This window comes from Meriones unguiculatus, chromosome 1 (genome assembly GCF_030254825.1).
Source record: "Meriones unguiculatus strain TT.TT164.6M chromosome 1, Bangor_MerUng_6.1, whole genome shotgun sequence".
Classification (NCBI taxonomy): domain Eukaryota; kingdom Metazoa; phylum Chordata; class Mammalia; order Rodentia; family Muridae; genus Meriones; species Meriones unguiculatus.
This window is the reverse complement of record NC_083349.1, coordinates 61,880,494-61,895,052: the sequence shown is the minus strand read 5'-3', so window position 1 is coordinate 61,895,052 and position 14,559 is coordinate 61,880,494. Positions and strand designations below refer to the sequence as shown.

The window sequence follows — 14,559 nt, the reverse complement described above, 5'->3', positions numbered from 1 at the left end:
TATTTAATAAGTCGTATTTTCAAACAGTACAAACAGTAGGTGTGGATAACACAGAAAGCAGAAATTGTCTCTCAGCGCTACTACCCAGAGGTTACCAGTGTTCTTAGGTCGGCATGGTCCCCTTTAGATGTCTTTGTTCTGTGCATACACAAGCACGCATATCACTTAGATGTTTTGTGGGACTTCTTACCTCCTCTCACAGAAATGCCTCTCCCCTCCATGCTGGTCTTTATCCATTTTTATAATCTTATCATGAATGTCTGTCGAGTCATATAGTTCCACCATAGGTACACAGGGCCAAAGTATGAATTACTCTTTAAAAACAAAAAACAAAACAAAACAAAAACACTCCCCTGCCCCCCCCCCAAAAAAAAAAGCCCTCAAAAACAACAGCAAACAAGCACTGGTATAAAATAGCGCCTCCTAGCTTGCTTTCGGTTTATGTGCACCAAAAGGAGCAAACTGATCTTTTTTCTTTTTGGGCATTTTAAAACTGTCCCCTGCAGCAATAAAGACACTTTGGATCTTGACGGCCTCACGTTGTTGTTGAGTGAGAAAGTCAAAGAATTCCTCCAGGAGAACAAAGTGCAAACCTTCTACCAGCAGGAGCTGGAAATGGTGGAGTCCTTGCAGTCCGTGGCCAGTCAGCCTGTGGCTCACGGGGCCTGCTCAGACCAGGTAAGCGCAGCGGGTTCTCGGCCTGGCACTGAGGGTGAAGGGCATGAGTGACTGTTGGAAAGAGTCGCCGGGTGGAGTCCACAAGGGGTGGTTACGGTTCTAGCCTGTGCCTTTTCTGTTCTGGAAAGGTCACTGACCACTGAGAACTTGAAATGCGGCTGGGCCTGCCCTTTTCTGCTCCTTACTTGCTCACACTGCACTTAATGTTTGAGGAGAAAATAATAACAGGCTAAGATCGCAGCATCTGGCTGCCAGGACTCACTGAGATGTGCGTTTAAGCTCAGAGCAAATGGAGGTGAGAGAAGATAATTATCCTCCACCCGAGGTGATACCTGAACCAGGGTGTTTAATGACTTGCTCTTTTTTTGCTTGGAAAAGGTTAATATGTCTTGTTGTGGGATGCAACAAAGGCCAAGTTGCATTCAGTCAGGTTTATAACCAAAAAGTGCAAAGAGCACCAGAGAGCGTTCATGTTCCTATTGGTAAAAGTCAGTCTTGCACTACTAGTGTCCCGGCCGACTGCTTTGGTTGTCTCTGTTTCTATGTTTGTGTGAAATCAAGATTAGTTTACTAGAAATTTTGGGTCTAGGCCATCCCTTGTCTTACTGTGCTTGAGGTTTTTTGCTGTCTTGTGTGACTCTTGTATTTACTTTTAAATGAGTCATTCCAGCTTACAAACCATCCTCTGGCCAACTCATCTGCTCTGACTTTGGCTTGCCCCTCACTGTCTTCACAGATTTGTAATGTCACTCGCCCTTCATGTTCTGACTGCATCATGTCCCTGTCTGTGTTGTCACGGTCCTCACCCTCTCTACCCTCGGTCAGCTCCATCCATGTCTGTGATGTCACTGCCACTTGTCCCTGGCAGTCCACCCTGTTATGTCCTGGCCTGTGATGTAACTTACTGTTTTCCCATCTGGTCTCCTACGTTTAAGTCCTGTACAAGTAGAGGCCCTGTCTGTCTAGTTCTTTGCTCTCTACGTAGAGCCTCAATCAGGACTGGATAAAGCACACTCCAGTTACTTGTTACTGAAAGGAATGATGTTTTGGTTTTTTGTTTAACTCAGATGATCCCAGAAAGTGACAAGTGTGTTTTCTTCCCATCCTCTTCCAGCCTGTCCCTGAGCCCAGGGCTAGTCTCCTGAGCATGCACTTGGCTGTATCCTGAGCTTATATTGACAGTGGTGGTTGTGTCTCTTCTTGTCACCCCCTTGGGAATGCACTATGGTCTTTAGGAGACCTAGATTTTCAGCAAGCAGCACATATTTCTGTTTTTCACTGGTAGTACACAGAAATCTGCTACCATCTAAAAGCTTTTATTTTCCATACCCAAGGGTAAGTTCCTGCACATAACCAGTCTCCATTCTGCACATAACCAGTCTCCATTTTCTCAGCAGCAGCCTGGCTGCTCTGAGTGTCCTAACTTACTCTGCTGCTGGTGGAACAGGCTTCCTCTCACATGGCAGCCCCTCTTGACCCTTGCTTCTTGGATGGTTCACACACCTAATTACCACTTCCTGGCAACAGGCTGTGTGCCCAGTGACCCAGGATATCATACAGAGAGGTGAGGGATAGCATTTCAGAAAACACTCAGCTGGAGAAGGTCACGGCTGAGAGCTTTGTTCTTTGCCAGGGTTGCCTCTAAACAGCCTTGGCCTCCAGCTGCCCACTTCCCATTGGCCTTCTTTCCATTGCGTCATTTAGAAGAAGCCCAGAGGCAAACCAACCTCCTAGGGCTTCTGATGCCTCAGTCTCTTTGCAGTAAGCTCCCTCCCTTGTCTCCTCACCCCTGTTGCTTTTAAAACATATTTTTGTTTGTTTGTTTTCAAGACAGGATTTCTCTGTGTAGCCCTGGCTGTCCTGGCACTCACTCTGTAGACCAGGCTGGCCTCAAACTCAGAGATCTGCCTCCCAAGTGCTGGGAGGTGAGTGCCTTTCCAGCTGACGGTCTCGTAAGTTCTCCTTTTTCTTTTGAGACATGGTCTTGCTCTGTAGTCCAGGCTGTCCTAGAACTTGCTGTGTAACCCAGGCTAGCCTCAAATTCAGTTTTTCTGGCCCAGCTCTTGTGTCCTAGGACTTCATGTGTATGCTATCATGCCCAGCTCCAAGGGAACATTAATAAGTAGGGTAAGCCCACCTTCATGTAGAGCCATGATGGCTACTACGAAGTAGAGAGACTTCAGGACCTCCTCCCTCTCCCCCCCCCCCCCGTCATTAGGTTCGATGGGGAAGTTTTGGTGTGGTATCCAGTGCTGTATATTTAAAAAGAAACAGATACAGTGCTATACTTGTTTTTCTTTGAAAACGATTTCTTTCATCAATTATGAATCAATGGGTCAAATTGCACTGCTTGGGAGGTCAGTGTCACTCAATTGAATCCCACTTAATAGCGCCCTGGGAGACTACAGATGCTCAGGCGATGCAGAAACCTGAGAGCCATGGGCACCTCTGTTATCACTCACAAAAGCTCACTTCCCTTTTTTTCCCTTTCTTTCTTCTTAGCAAATCCAAAAACATGATAAGCAGATCTTGCAAAACCATTGTTTCTCTGACAGCTGGATGAATGCTGAATTTGTTTGGGAATGCAGACTATATATTTTTCAGGAAGCCACCCAGTTCCTGGCCTGAGCCCTAGGTGGCTGCTTTAGTCTATGAGGAATTTTGGTTTCCTGAATCGTGCATGTCTGTCATTGTTCTTTTGAAAATGACAAGCAAAACACACATCTCAGTCCCGGAAGCTGTTAGCTTTTCAGAAGAGACCCCTGGAGATCTTGTTCTCAAGACTGTGGCCTTTAAAACAGGCTAGGAAGCGCATCCTGAGGTCACGTGAGCAAACGTCAGTATGGGAAACGTTGCTTCCCGCATTGTTAGGAGTTGCTGGGAGCCGCCAGTCACGGCTGCAACTGCCTTTGCTCCCGGAGGCCTGCCTTCCTCTTCCTGCTAGCCCAGCCTTCCAGAGGAGGGAGCTGCCGCACATGGGAAAGTTTGCCCGGCCGTGTGGAGGCAAAGCTGTGAACTGGCAAAGCTGAAGCACAAACCGGTTACCAAGTGTGACCCTCCTTGCCTAAATACTGGCCTGCTCAGCTGACACATGCCTAGATTGTGTTGACTCAGCACAAGAAAAGCCTGTTGGGTGAATTCATAAACCAGTCAGTCTGGGGCGTTAGTCTCGGGTGATGGAAGACGAAACTTACTGCTTTTTCTTCCCTGTGCAGATGGAGTTAAAGAACACCACCACTTGCAGTGTTGTGCACACTGTGTTTAAGAAAGCTATACAACTGCTGCGGGAAAAGGGACTCGTGTTCCAGAGAGATGGCGGCTCTGATAAGCTCTACTACGTAAGAGGCCTGCAGCTTAGTTCCCCTTCGCAGCTGCCATTACAAATACAGCTATGCTTAGGGATACCTGGTTGTCTCTAAAATAACCATCAGGGGACAGGTAGAGGCAGATGTGAAAGCTGCCTCTTTCGCAGCCTAACTCTTTCTAGCTCACGGTCTAACTCTTTCTCTGTGTGTGAAACTGTCTTCCTCTGTAAGCCCACGATGACCTTGAACTCATAATCCGCCTCCACCACTCCAATGCTGGGATCGTAAGCGAGTGCCACAACACCCAAGCACGCTGCCTTTGAAACCTAAAACCCTCCTAAATATTCATCTGCGTGTTGACGGGTGTGTGATGTACAAATATGTTCCGGTGGCTTTTTTGTTTTATTGAAGAAGGGGGCCAGTCTTTCTCAGAGAAATCCTCATCCTGAGAATGGCTGGCCAGACGGTGATGGACCGGGAACTCCTGCACACTGCAGTGCTCCCTGGCATCCCAGCATCCCCGGCCTCACTCACTCACTGCCAGTAGAGCTCCCATGTTGTGGTGACCAAAAGTGCCTTCGGGCATTACTGAATGTCCCACGCTTGTAGACAGGGCTCAGTACCTCTTTGGGTACCATGGTCCATCCCCATTACCTTTGTGCCTCAGCACCTGTGGATCTGCCTCACTCTTTCTGACCATGAGTATTTACCAGAACTTTCTAGTCATTCCTTTGTGACAGACATTGTAGTGTTGTGTGACTTCTGCTGTCAAACAGTGTTGCCCGGCCCTGTCTACGCAGCTATCTTTGTCAGTATTTCCAAGAAGGACTCAAGAAGGAGAGTTTCAGGAGCCAAGGACACCTAGTTAAAGTGCCACTGCAGCTTTGCTGGCAGCCTCCCCTCAGAGTACTGGCATGGCTGCTTGTTTGCCTCATTCTTTTCAAGTTAAATGTTTGTCTCTAGCTGCACACCTTTGATAGTGGAGGCAATAAGCTAAGACTGGGTTTCCCAGAGCCACCTGTGTCCACAGCAGGGATGTGGCCTTAAGGGTAAGGTGAATCAGCCCAGTACAGTGGCAAACGCCTGCAATCAAGCACTCAGGGAGGCAGAGGCAGGCAGATCTCTGTGAGCTTGAGGTCAGCCTGGCCTACAGAGCAAGTCCAGGACAGCCAAGGCTACATAGAGAAACCCTGTCTAAAAAAAAAGAAAAGAAAAGAAAGAAAGAAAGAAAAAAAAAAATAAGGTGAATCTGCTGGAGACAGGCTGGTGGGCCCTGTTGCTTTCAGACTCACTAGAGGTTTAGTTAGTTAGTTAGCAGGGCACTTCCTCTTTGGAGAGATTTTTAAATTATTATTATTATTTTAATTTTAAGTAGGAGGGGTTTTCTGTGGTGTTGAGCAACCTGTGGGAGAAGTAATCTGGAATACCCTGAGTGCTGCGCTGGCCACTTATCCAGGGATGGGAGGCTGAGTGGGACATGTTGGCCATTGTCACACCAAACAGGGAAGCTCAGGAAGAGTCCTCGTGGAGACTTCTGCTTCCTTTTACTCTGGGTTGGCTTCTGTGAGGGTCTGAAGAGAGCAAGCCTCCATGGAAGCACAAGGGCCACGGCAGCTGCCAAGGGCGAGGTGTGTCAGGGCTGGGCACTTCCTCCTGTGAATCAGCGTGAGCTGGAAGGAGTAGTCGAACAAGAATAGATTCATGTCCCCTTCTGGGACTGACCTTCCCTTCCACTCCTGCCTGACTGTGGGTTACCTTCCTCCTGAAGCCCTCCTGGGGATGTAGTTATCACAGTGCCCACACCTCTGTTTGCTCCCGTGTTTGACTTTAGCTCTAACCTTGCGGGTAGAAGGTCATCTGGGTCCTGCTACGTAAGTCAGGTTGCACAGGCATTCTTGGGCTGTCTCTACCGCCCAGTTCTTCAGTTGTGTTGAGGTGTCTAGGCTCTTCCTCCTTCCTTCTTCCTCTCTTTTTTATACCTTCCTCCTGTCTACCACTTCTTTCTTCTTTCCTTATCTTCCCTTCTCTTCCTCCCCCTCCTTTCCTTTGTCATATCCCCCTATCCTATCTCCTCCCTCCTCTCTTGCTCTTTCTTTTCTTTTCTCTCCTCTCCCCTTTCTCTTTTGTTATTAGATTTACTGCTGGGCCTGAGGGTAGTTGAGAAGGAACCCGGTATCTGCAGTGAAGAGCAGGGAGCTGTTCCGTAGATAAGCTAGCTTCTCTATCTTGCTGGCTTCCGCATGCTCATTTCTTCTTTAATTCTTCCTGTGCTTAGAAGAGAAGCTAAAGAAGTATAGGCTGGGGACTGGACAGAAGGGAAGGAGTGGTGGGATGAAGGGTGGAGACTTTGAGCATTTGGGCTCCCTCATACCTACCAGGCAAGTAAGAGGGCCTTAGTGGGTCCTCCAAGTACAGAAAAAGAAAATTGCTTTTTCACGGCACACAATTCCAGTTTTACCTTCCTTTCTGGCCCCAACAAATCAGCTCTTCAGAGTGAGCAGATGCTTAGGGACAGAACTGAGCCGCAGCAAGCCACCAAGCATCAAAATCACATGGCTGGGGGAGGGTGTGTGGTGGTTACAGAATCTGCAGAAGCGCCTGGAATGCTGGTTTTGAATTCTGAGTGACATGCTGCTGTGTTCCCAAACCACGTTTTCTCTCTGCACTCTCTTTTCTAGGTAACCAGCAAAGACAAAGAACTGCACCAAAAGATCTACCAGATCATTAAGGAAGAGTGTCAGAAACCAAATCGTAAGTGTGGTGAGGTGTGGGTTATGGTGAGCTGCTGCATCCAGGGTCCCTCCCCAGAACCAGACGGAATCAGGAAGGATAGTCAGGGCTTCTGTCCTCCCTCAACCTCAGTTTCCTCTCCTTTAACTTTAACAAGGAGTCAGCATCGGAGCTCTTTTAAACCCTCGTGGGGGTTCTGATCCTGTAGGGACAAGCTGGAGGCTAGCAGGTGAGCCCCCCAGACTTCTGACACACTGACGTGAACCACCACACTCACCTTTGAGGTGAGCTCCTGGACCCTAGCTTTTCAGTCGCATTGTTTGTTGTCCGTGCTTACCACTGTCTTTGAACATGGACTTGACATTCCCCCTTATTTCAGCCGTCAAGGCCTTATAGTGTTAGACAGATGGTTCTAGAGATTACATCTGTGAATAATGGAATCCAGTCCTCTTGGAAACTGATGCCGCATAAATGAAATGGCTTAGAAAATAGCCTAGTTTTGTGGAGTTAGGTTGTCCCCTAGTGGCTGGACACTCAAACTGCAGCTAGTCCGACAAGGCGCATATCATTTCACACTAATTACAAAGAAAACAGGAGTCTTCTGTTGTGTCTGTATGAACTTGTCAGTCTTCAAGATGACTTTTCAGAGCCGGTCTCTTACAAACATCTGCCAACAACAAATACTTAGATAGACATACTCCTGGAACGGAAAGGGCTGTCACTAGCCGCAGGTCCCCCAATCCTGTTTTCTTTCTCTCTGGAGAAGTCATCGACTCCTTTTAGATCCAGACCGTCAGGTAGAGTGGGGCCAGGTCATCCGTCCTGTTGCATAGGACTCAGTGAGATCAGAGCCTAGTGTGCTGTGACAACCAGTGTCTGCCATATTAGTGAATGAATTCAGAACAGTAACCATAAGCAGGCATGGTGATATGGACATCATGGTGATATGGAACCCAAGCCCTGAGACGGCTGAGGCAGGAGGACCAAGTGCTTGAGGTCAGCCAGGGATAGCATAGTGAGATACATTCTCCTTCTCTCCCTCCCCTGTCCCTCTCTTTCCCCTCTCCCTCTTTCTCCTTCCCCATTGTGTGAGTGTGTGTGTGTGTAATGTATATGGTGTGTGTGTGCATGGAAGCCAAAGAAGACTTCAGGTGTCCTGCTCCATCCCTTGCTGTCCTAGTCTCTTAAGAGAGATTTCTCACTGAACCTGGAGGCAGGCTGGCAGCCACCATACTCCGGCTGTTCTCCTGTCCTTACCCTCCTCCACCTCCCCATGTACGCACAGTGCTGGCATTTCAGGCTCACATGCAGCCATGGGGATTGGAGGTTTGAAAACTCAGGTCCTCGTGCTTCCCAAACAAGCCATCTCTCGAGCCCACAAGACTCTCAGAAAGCAAAGCCACGAAGGCATCCTTTAGTCAAGAGGAAGCCTATCTGTCCACGGCCTAGTGCTTTGTGAGATCCTCTGCTGAAGAGGGGAGGCGGTGCTGTGATCCCAGTATACCATTCCTCCGCTCGCAGTCCCAGGCTCCTCCTCCTAGCCATGTTCTTGGTTGATACACATTGGGACTGAAAAGCATCTAGCATGGCACCTGTAAAGTAAATGAAAGGGGTCCACATTTCCTTTCTGGGAAGGACCTACAGCCTGGTGACCAGAGCCACAGTAAGAATCACAAGTTTTCCTGGAAAGATGGCTCAGTGAGTAGAAGTACTTGCTGTGGAAGCCTGATAATCAGAGTTCAAATCCTTGGGACCCACAAAAAAATTAGGTTCAGTGCCATACATCTGTGTTCTTAGCACCCCTATAACAAAATGGGAGGCAGAGTTGGAAGACTGTCCAGGAGGCTTAGGGGCCAGCTAGCCTGGAACATACAGCATGCAGCAGAAACCAACAAGGTAGATGGCAAGAACCAACTCCCAGATTCATTGACAAGCCATGGCATGTGCATGCCTACACACACACACCAGTAAAACAGTGACAGCTCTATATATACTCACTGGTGAGCTCCTGCCTGCTGGTGGGCTGTCAGGTGGATAGGCTCTTCCACTTGGTCTGTAAGGAGTGAGGGGCCCCTGCAGGTGCTCACGGCAGGCGGGGAAGTAAACTGCGAACAGGTGAGAATGAAAACTTGATAAAGAGTGACATTGTTGGGGCAGGGGAGATGGCTCAGAGGTTAAGAGCACTGGCTGCTCTTCCAGAGGTCCTGAGTTCAATTCCTAGTAACCACATGGTGCCTTATAACCATCTATAATGAGATCGGGTGCCCTCTTCTGGCATGTAGGCACACACACAGGCAGAATATTGTATGTATGTATGTATAGATAGATAGATAGATAGATAATCTTTAAAAAAGAAAAAAAAGGAATTGACATTGTCAACCTAGAATGCGGAATCTGGTGCCAGGCGGTTTATTTGCCCGCATATTTAAATGCAGTATGATTTGGAAAAAAAACTTCCTGGTGTAATACAATCCCCACTGCACAAGGAAGGAAGCATATGCATTGAAACTCAACTCAGAGTACATGTTGTTTCTTCTAAGAAGACAGGTTCTAGAAATAGCTTAAGGGCCAGGGAAGAACCTGGCCTGGTCTCCATCATACAGATACTATAGAGGGCTTTTGGGCTATTAGCCACCTCTGGTCCTGGTTGAGAGGTTGGGGGAGCTCCTGGCTATACAGATAGTGTAAGGGTCATTTAGACACTGAGGTTTCTCTAGTCCTAGTTGTGGGAGCTTGGAGGAGCACGGCTATACAGATAGTGTAAGGGCCATTTAGACTATTAGGTATCTCCAGTCCTGACTGTGGGAGCGCCTGGCTGTACAAGTAATGTAAGGGCCATTTAGATTGCTAGCTACCTCCAGTCCTGGTTATAGGAGTTTGATACGGCCTGACCCAACAAATATTGCAGATCACCAAGCTGCAATATTTTCTGGAAGGAAAACAAGTTTTACATATTTCCCACTGGAAAGACCACCCTGAGTGCTTAACATCCCTGGTTTTCCTAGCAATCTGTGGGAGTAAGGGCCATGCTCCTTTGTGCTGTGTTCCCCATACATGCAGGCCTCTACGAGCCACAGGCCAATCACCTAGCTCAAATAACTCCCACCCGACAAAGCGCTGGAGCAAGATCTCACAGGAACTCTTAGCATTGGCTGTGACTACTTGTCTTTCTATTGTTATAACTGAGGGCAGTAAAGAGGGTTGTTCCTGAATAATAGTGTGTGCAGATCCTAAAAAGTCAAAACTGCAGAGGAAGTCAAATTCCTTCTTCACACCAGGCCAGCATCAGTCTAGGGATGCTCCGTACAGTTGCACATTCACAGTCCATCTTTTCTAGAAACTCAAGGTTAGCTTGTATGGGCATTGCCTCTACCTTCCATTTTCCACCCAGCCTTGACTTCTAGAGGTTGTTGGCAATTGCACCATGCATGGAAAATGGCCTCAAATTTAAGTAGCTAGATGGTATTTCACAGTTGTCCAGAGAGGCTAGTTAGCCTTTTATTTTGTCATTCTTTTTTTTTTTTAACATTTTTAATTTTTTTAATTTTTATTTTATGTACATTGGTGTTTTGACTGTGTGCATGTCTGTGTGAGAGTGTCAGATTCCCTGGAACAGGAGTTATAGACAGTTGTAAGCTGCCATGTGGGTGCTGGGAGTTGAATCCAGATCCTCTGGAAGAGCAGCCAGTGCTCCTAATCGCTGAGCCATCTCTCCAGCCCCTATTTTGTCATCCTTACTGGGCCTCTAGTTCATCTCTTACCTATCATGTAAAATAAATGATGTTTAGAATGATGGAGCCATTGCTGAGTATCTGAACAAAGATACCACAACAAGGAAAGTGTCTACACTAAGCCTGTGTTAGCTCCTGGAAGGAGTTAGAGGGGATTGTCTGAAGGGTGTGCAGCATGTGGCATCAGAAAGAGCCTGGCTGCAGGGCAGGTGACAGTAATGTCTACCTGAAGGATCAATGTGACAGGTAGGTGAACTGGTGTTCAGAGAACTGTTGAAAACATTGTAATTTAGGCTAGGAAGGAATGAGAAAAGTGAGTTAGTTTCCCTTTCCCTGCTGGGACAGTGACTAATAGCCCTTACCTCCAGCCTGGGGTCCTGGGAGCTGTTCTAGCTCTCTGCCTCTCAGCTGAATATGGAAACGAGAACTAGCACTTTCAGGTGAAGTCTTTGTGTGGATTTTTCTCCACTATAGGTGGCTTAGTGTTAAATACCCTGGATTTCAGCTTAAAGTATGGTAGAAAAATGGTAAATTATCCCAAAAAGAGTTCTATATTAAAAATGTCTTTTGACTCTGAAAATGTTCTCATGAGTTGAAAAATTAAGCACAAAGCACATACATGCGTGTCTCACCTAGGTTCACTGGAGGGCTTCAGCTCCTCAGTGTAGGGACACCATGTCATTTTACCTGTGTGAGTGTGGTTTGCTGTACCATGGCAGCATTCCGAGAGCAATGAGGAGACCCAGCCACTAGAGGTCACCGTCCAGTCTTTGTTAGTCCAGGACCTTAGGCAAGTTGTCCCTGTCCCACAACCAACAAACTGTAAGAGAACTGATTCTTGTGCGGACTGTGACTTGCTCAGTGCTGCAAAAGTACATGAGGGTCAAATTGCTTCTCTGAGTGCACTCCCGGGACCTAAAGCCCTCTGTCACCATGTGAATGCAGATCAGGTGGTTGGTACCAGGGCTTGCTTTTAGTGATGAGGCTCCGCTTTGACTCAGGCTAATGCTTACCTCAGAAGATGTCCATATGAGGTAAAGTGACAGAGCATAATGCAAGGCGTCCTCATTTTTCTGTTGTAGTCTTTTCTTTTTTTTCCTACCAGGATAGGAAAACTATTTTCATGCTAACCCATGAAAATAGAGTTAATGATCGTTTAGTAGCCACAAGCCTCAGGAGGAAACCTGAGGAAGGGGAGTTGCCAGCCTCCAAATTTATCACTGAGTACCCAGTGGTCTTTGTTTGGGGTCAGAAGGTAAAAGATTACTAAAGTAATGACAGGTATGACTCAGTGGCAGCCAGGAGAGGAAACATGGGATGGGCTAAAGGGTGGAGAAGGGGCCCCATCAGGTCAGGGCCTCTGAGAGACCAGCTCTGCTGTGAGTCCCCAGAGGCTCCTGGGAAGCCAAGGTTCAGTTCTGTGTACCAGAGAAAAGGGTCTGTCAGGACCACACAGCCGCCAGGTCAGGGGTATGGAGACTGACTGAAGGCCCTGAACGTTGCAGAGCAGAGTGTTGAGAGATAGGCTGTGTCACGGGAGGGCACGCATGTGGGGCCTGGGCCTGGTTGTGGCAGTGCGGCCATGTGAAGTGGTGTGCTTTAGACCTGCTGTGAAAAGAATCATCCTGAATCTGGTCATGATGCCGTGCTGCCTTGGGAGACCTGGGGAGGGACAGAGGAGGCCTGACCATCGTGCTTAATGTCTGCCCTCACCCATAGATGTGGAGAAGGGCTGCCATGTGATGCATGTCCTGAGCTGCGTGCGCCTGAACCTCCGCTGGGACCTGAACAGGGCTGTGATGCAGCAGGTGCTGGAGCTCCTAGAAGACCAGAGTGACATCGTGAGCACTGGAGATCACTACTACACGGCCTTCTGAGCAGAGCCGTGGAGCAGACACAGGTGGCTTTTCCCCAGGTTGTGCTCACAGGTGCTGTACAGACTTACGTGTATATAATCTCACTAAATTTAGTCACTGGGAAAATAGGACCTGACTTCCTACCACTTGGTATGCCCCTGAGTCAGATGGCTTTGATGTCAGCCGAGACACACAAACTTTCCTCGTCAACTCCCTGGCTGGTCCTAGTGCACTCCGAGCAGAAGGGGAGGAAGCAGTGTTGCTGGCTTAATCACCACTCTGAATCCACGGGCCCTGTCTTGATAATGGGACATCCCAGGCTTGATAGAGGAGCATAAAGGCGTCTACGCATCTGGAACTGAAGAGGCGATGGCCAGACCACACTGACAGAACACTTTACACACTCCAGGCTACTACATGCATCCCCACCTGGCTGCCCTGGTTTGTAAAAAGCTCATATAGGGCCATAGTCTCCCAGAGTGATTGACTGCCTCTCTTCCCAAGGCTCCAGCACCAGCAGTGACTGCTGCTGAGGTTTGCAGATTGGCCTTGGCGAATAAAGGATCCGAAGTATGGCTTAACGTTTTAATTCGTTTCCTTATGACTTGAAAGCTGTCTCAACATTTTCCTGCACTTGTTTCCTTATGACTTAAAAGCTATCTCTGAACATTTTCCTGCACTCAAAGAGGTGCCCAGCTAACTGTGTGGTCCCTTGGTGCCCCTGAAGATGGCAGAGGTTGTCAGCGAGCTGTCTAGCTGACGGTGTTATTTTCAAGGTTGCCGCTGAGTGTGCAGGGTGTGCCGACACCGTCCAGACAAAGGCTTGGTGTGTGCCCAGACAGGTGATGGAGTCGTGCTTTTGCTCAGAATGACAAGGTAAAGAAAACATCTGAGTTATGTAGCAGGCTTGTTCCAACAGCAAATGGCAGATCCAGCCAGCAGAAATAAAGTGTGCAGAAAGATTTGGAGTTAATTACAGTCATTTCGCAGAGAGCACATCTGCCTTAGTCTGCTGTGCTAGCTTCTGACGTAACAGAGTCTGGAGGGCCCAGCTGGAAATCCCTTGGGCCCAGGAGCTGTTCCATCCTCTGTGGATGAGTGCTTTCACGTTCACAAGCCAGAGTTCAAACTGGCAGGTCACTTCCTGTCCTGGGCTCCGCTGACTGGACCCAGACCTCTGGTGACTCCTTATTAGTGGGGGTGATACAGCCACCTGGTCTTCCGTGTGCTCGGAAGGGTCTCTGCATGAATTCTTCCTCCAGGCCAGGGGCTGCTCTGTGCTGAATGAATACATCCTGATTACTGGAGCTTCTGGGGAGGGAGCCTAGAACCAGGACATAAAATGGGCATGTGCTGGATAGAGTGACCCTCCGAGGATTCCTCTCCAAGGAACACAAACCTCCAAAAAGTGTGAAAGCATAAATGCACAGGATGTCCATCTCTGCATAATCTATAATGATTTATATTTGGAGAAGTTAAGTATGAGCCATACACCCAGTGAAATGCTACCTAGCCATTAAAATGATGGAACAGATGGCCAGCTACTGCTGCCATGGGGGATGTGGTGAGAGGGAAATCAAGTCCCCGGGCTGATCATGTGTTTTAATGCCATTGATAGAAAACTCCCTGCGTGCCTTTCCACAGTCATCATGTGTGTAGCACAGGTCTACACAGACACGGCTCATCATTTCCTCCTCCTAGGCTGCATTTGCCTTCTAGGACACCAGACTCCCTGGCTGCGCCTTCTTTACTTAGTCTTCTGTCTCCCTGGGAGCCCATACCTCTTTTCTAGCTGTCTTGTTCTCCGGGACCTTAACCTCATGCTTGCTGCCAGGCTTCCCAGTTGGCATGAGGTTGGGCCTGTCTGCCACCGTTACACCCCTGTACCTAACCCTGTACTGGCATCTGCTTAGGTGTCTTAGAGACATCACTAGTTTAATCCATTCAGAGCCAATGTCTGGATGACCCCAGGCCCTGCCTTACTCCTGATATTGCCCCCCACCCCCCATGCAGGAGACGCCAGCTCTGTTTCCAGACACTCAGGTCAAGTGTGTCAGTGTCTTTCAGCCCACACCCAAACTACAGCTACAGGTTGTCTTGATGCCTCCACGAGTGTTTCTGGGATGTGCTCGCTCCCTATTACCACCTTCCCAGAGCACTGCGGTCACCTCCTCTCCGGCTCGTTGTCAGCCCTCAGGACAGCAGCCACGGGGGTCCTGCATTGCTCCCACTCTCTATGGCTTTGAGTCTTCTTTAGGT

At 48.4% G+C, this 14,559-nt stretch overlaps 1 protein-coding gene across 2 annotated transcripts in view; it reads left to right on the top strand.

Annotated features, from left to right (window-relative positions):
- The window catches only part of Stn1 (STN1 subunit of CST complex), a 35,855-nt gene extending 22,966 nt beyond the window's left edge, over positions 1 to 12,889 (top strand). For both annotated transcript variants that reach the window (XM_060390871.1, XM_021640213.2), the window contains 4 exons: positions 507 to 678; positions 3,894 to 4,016; positions 6,662 to 6,734; positions 12,164 to 12,889. In XM_060390871.1, coding sequence (XP_060246854.1) covers positions 507 to 678; positions 3,894 to 4,016; positions 6,662 to 6,734; positions 12,164 to 12,321 — 526 coding nt within the window. In that variant the 3' untranslated portion in view covers positions 12,322 to 12,889. The remainder of the gene's footprint in view (positions 1 to 506; positions 679 to 3,893; positions 4,017 to 6,661; positions 6,735 to 12,163) is intronic.
- Positions 12,890 to 14,559: the final 1,670 nt, after the last annotated feature.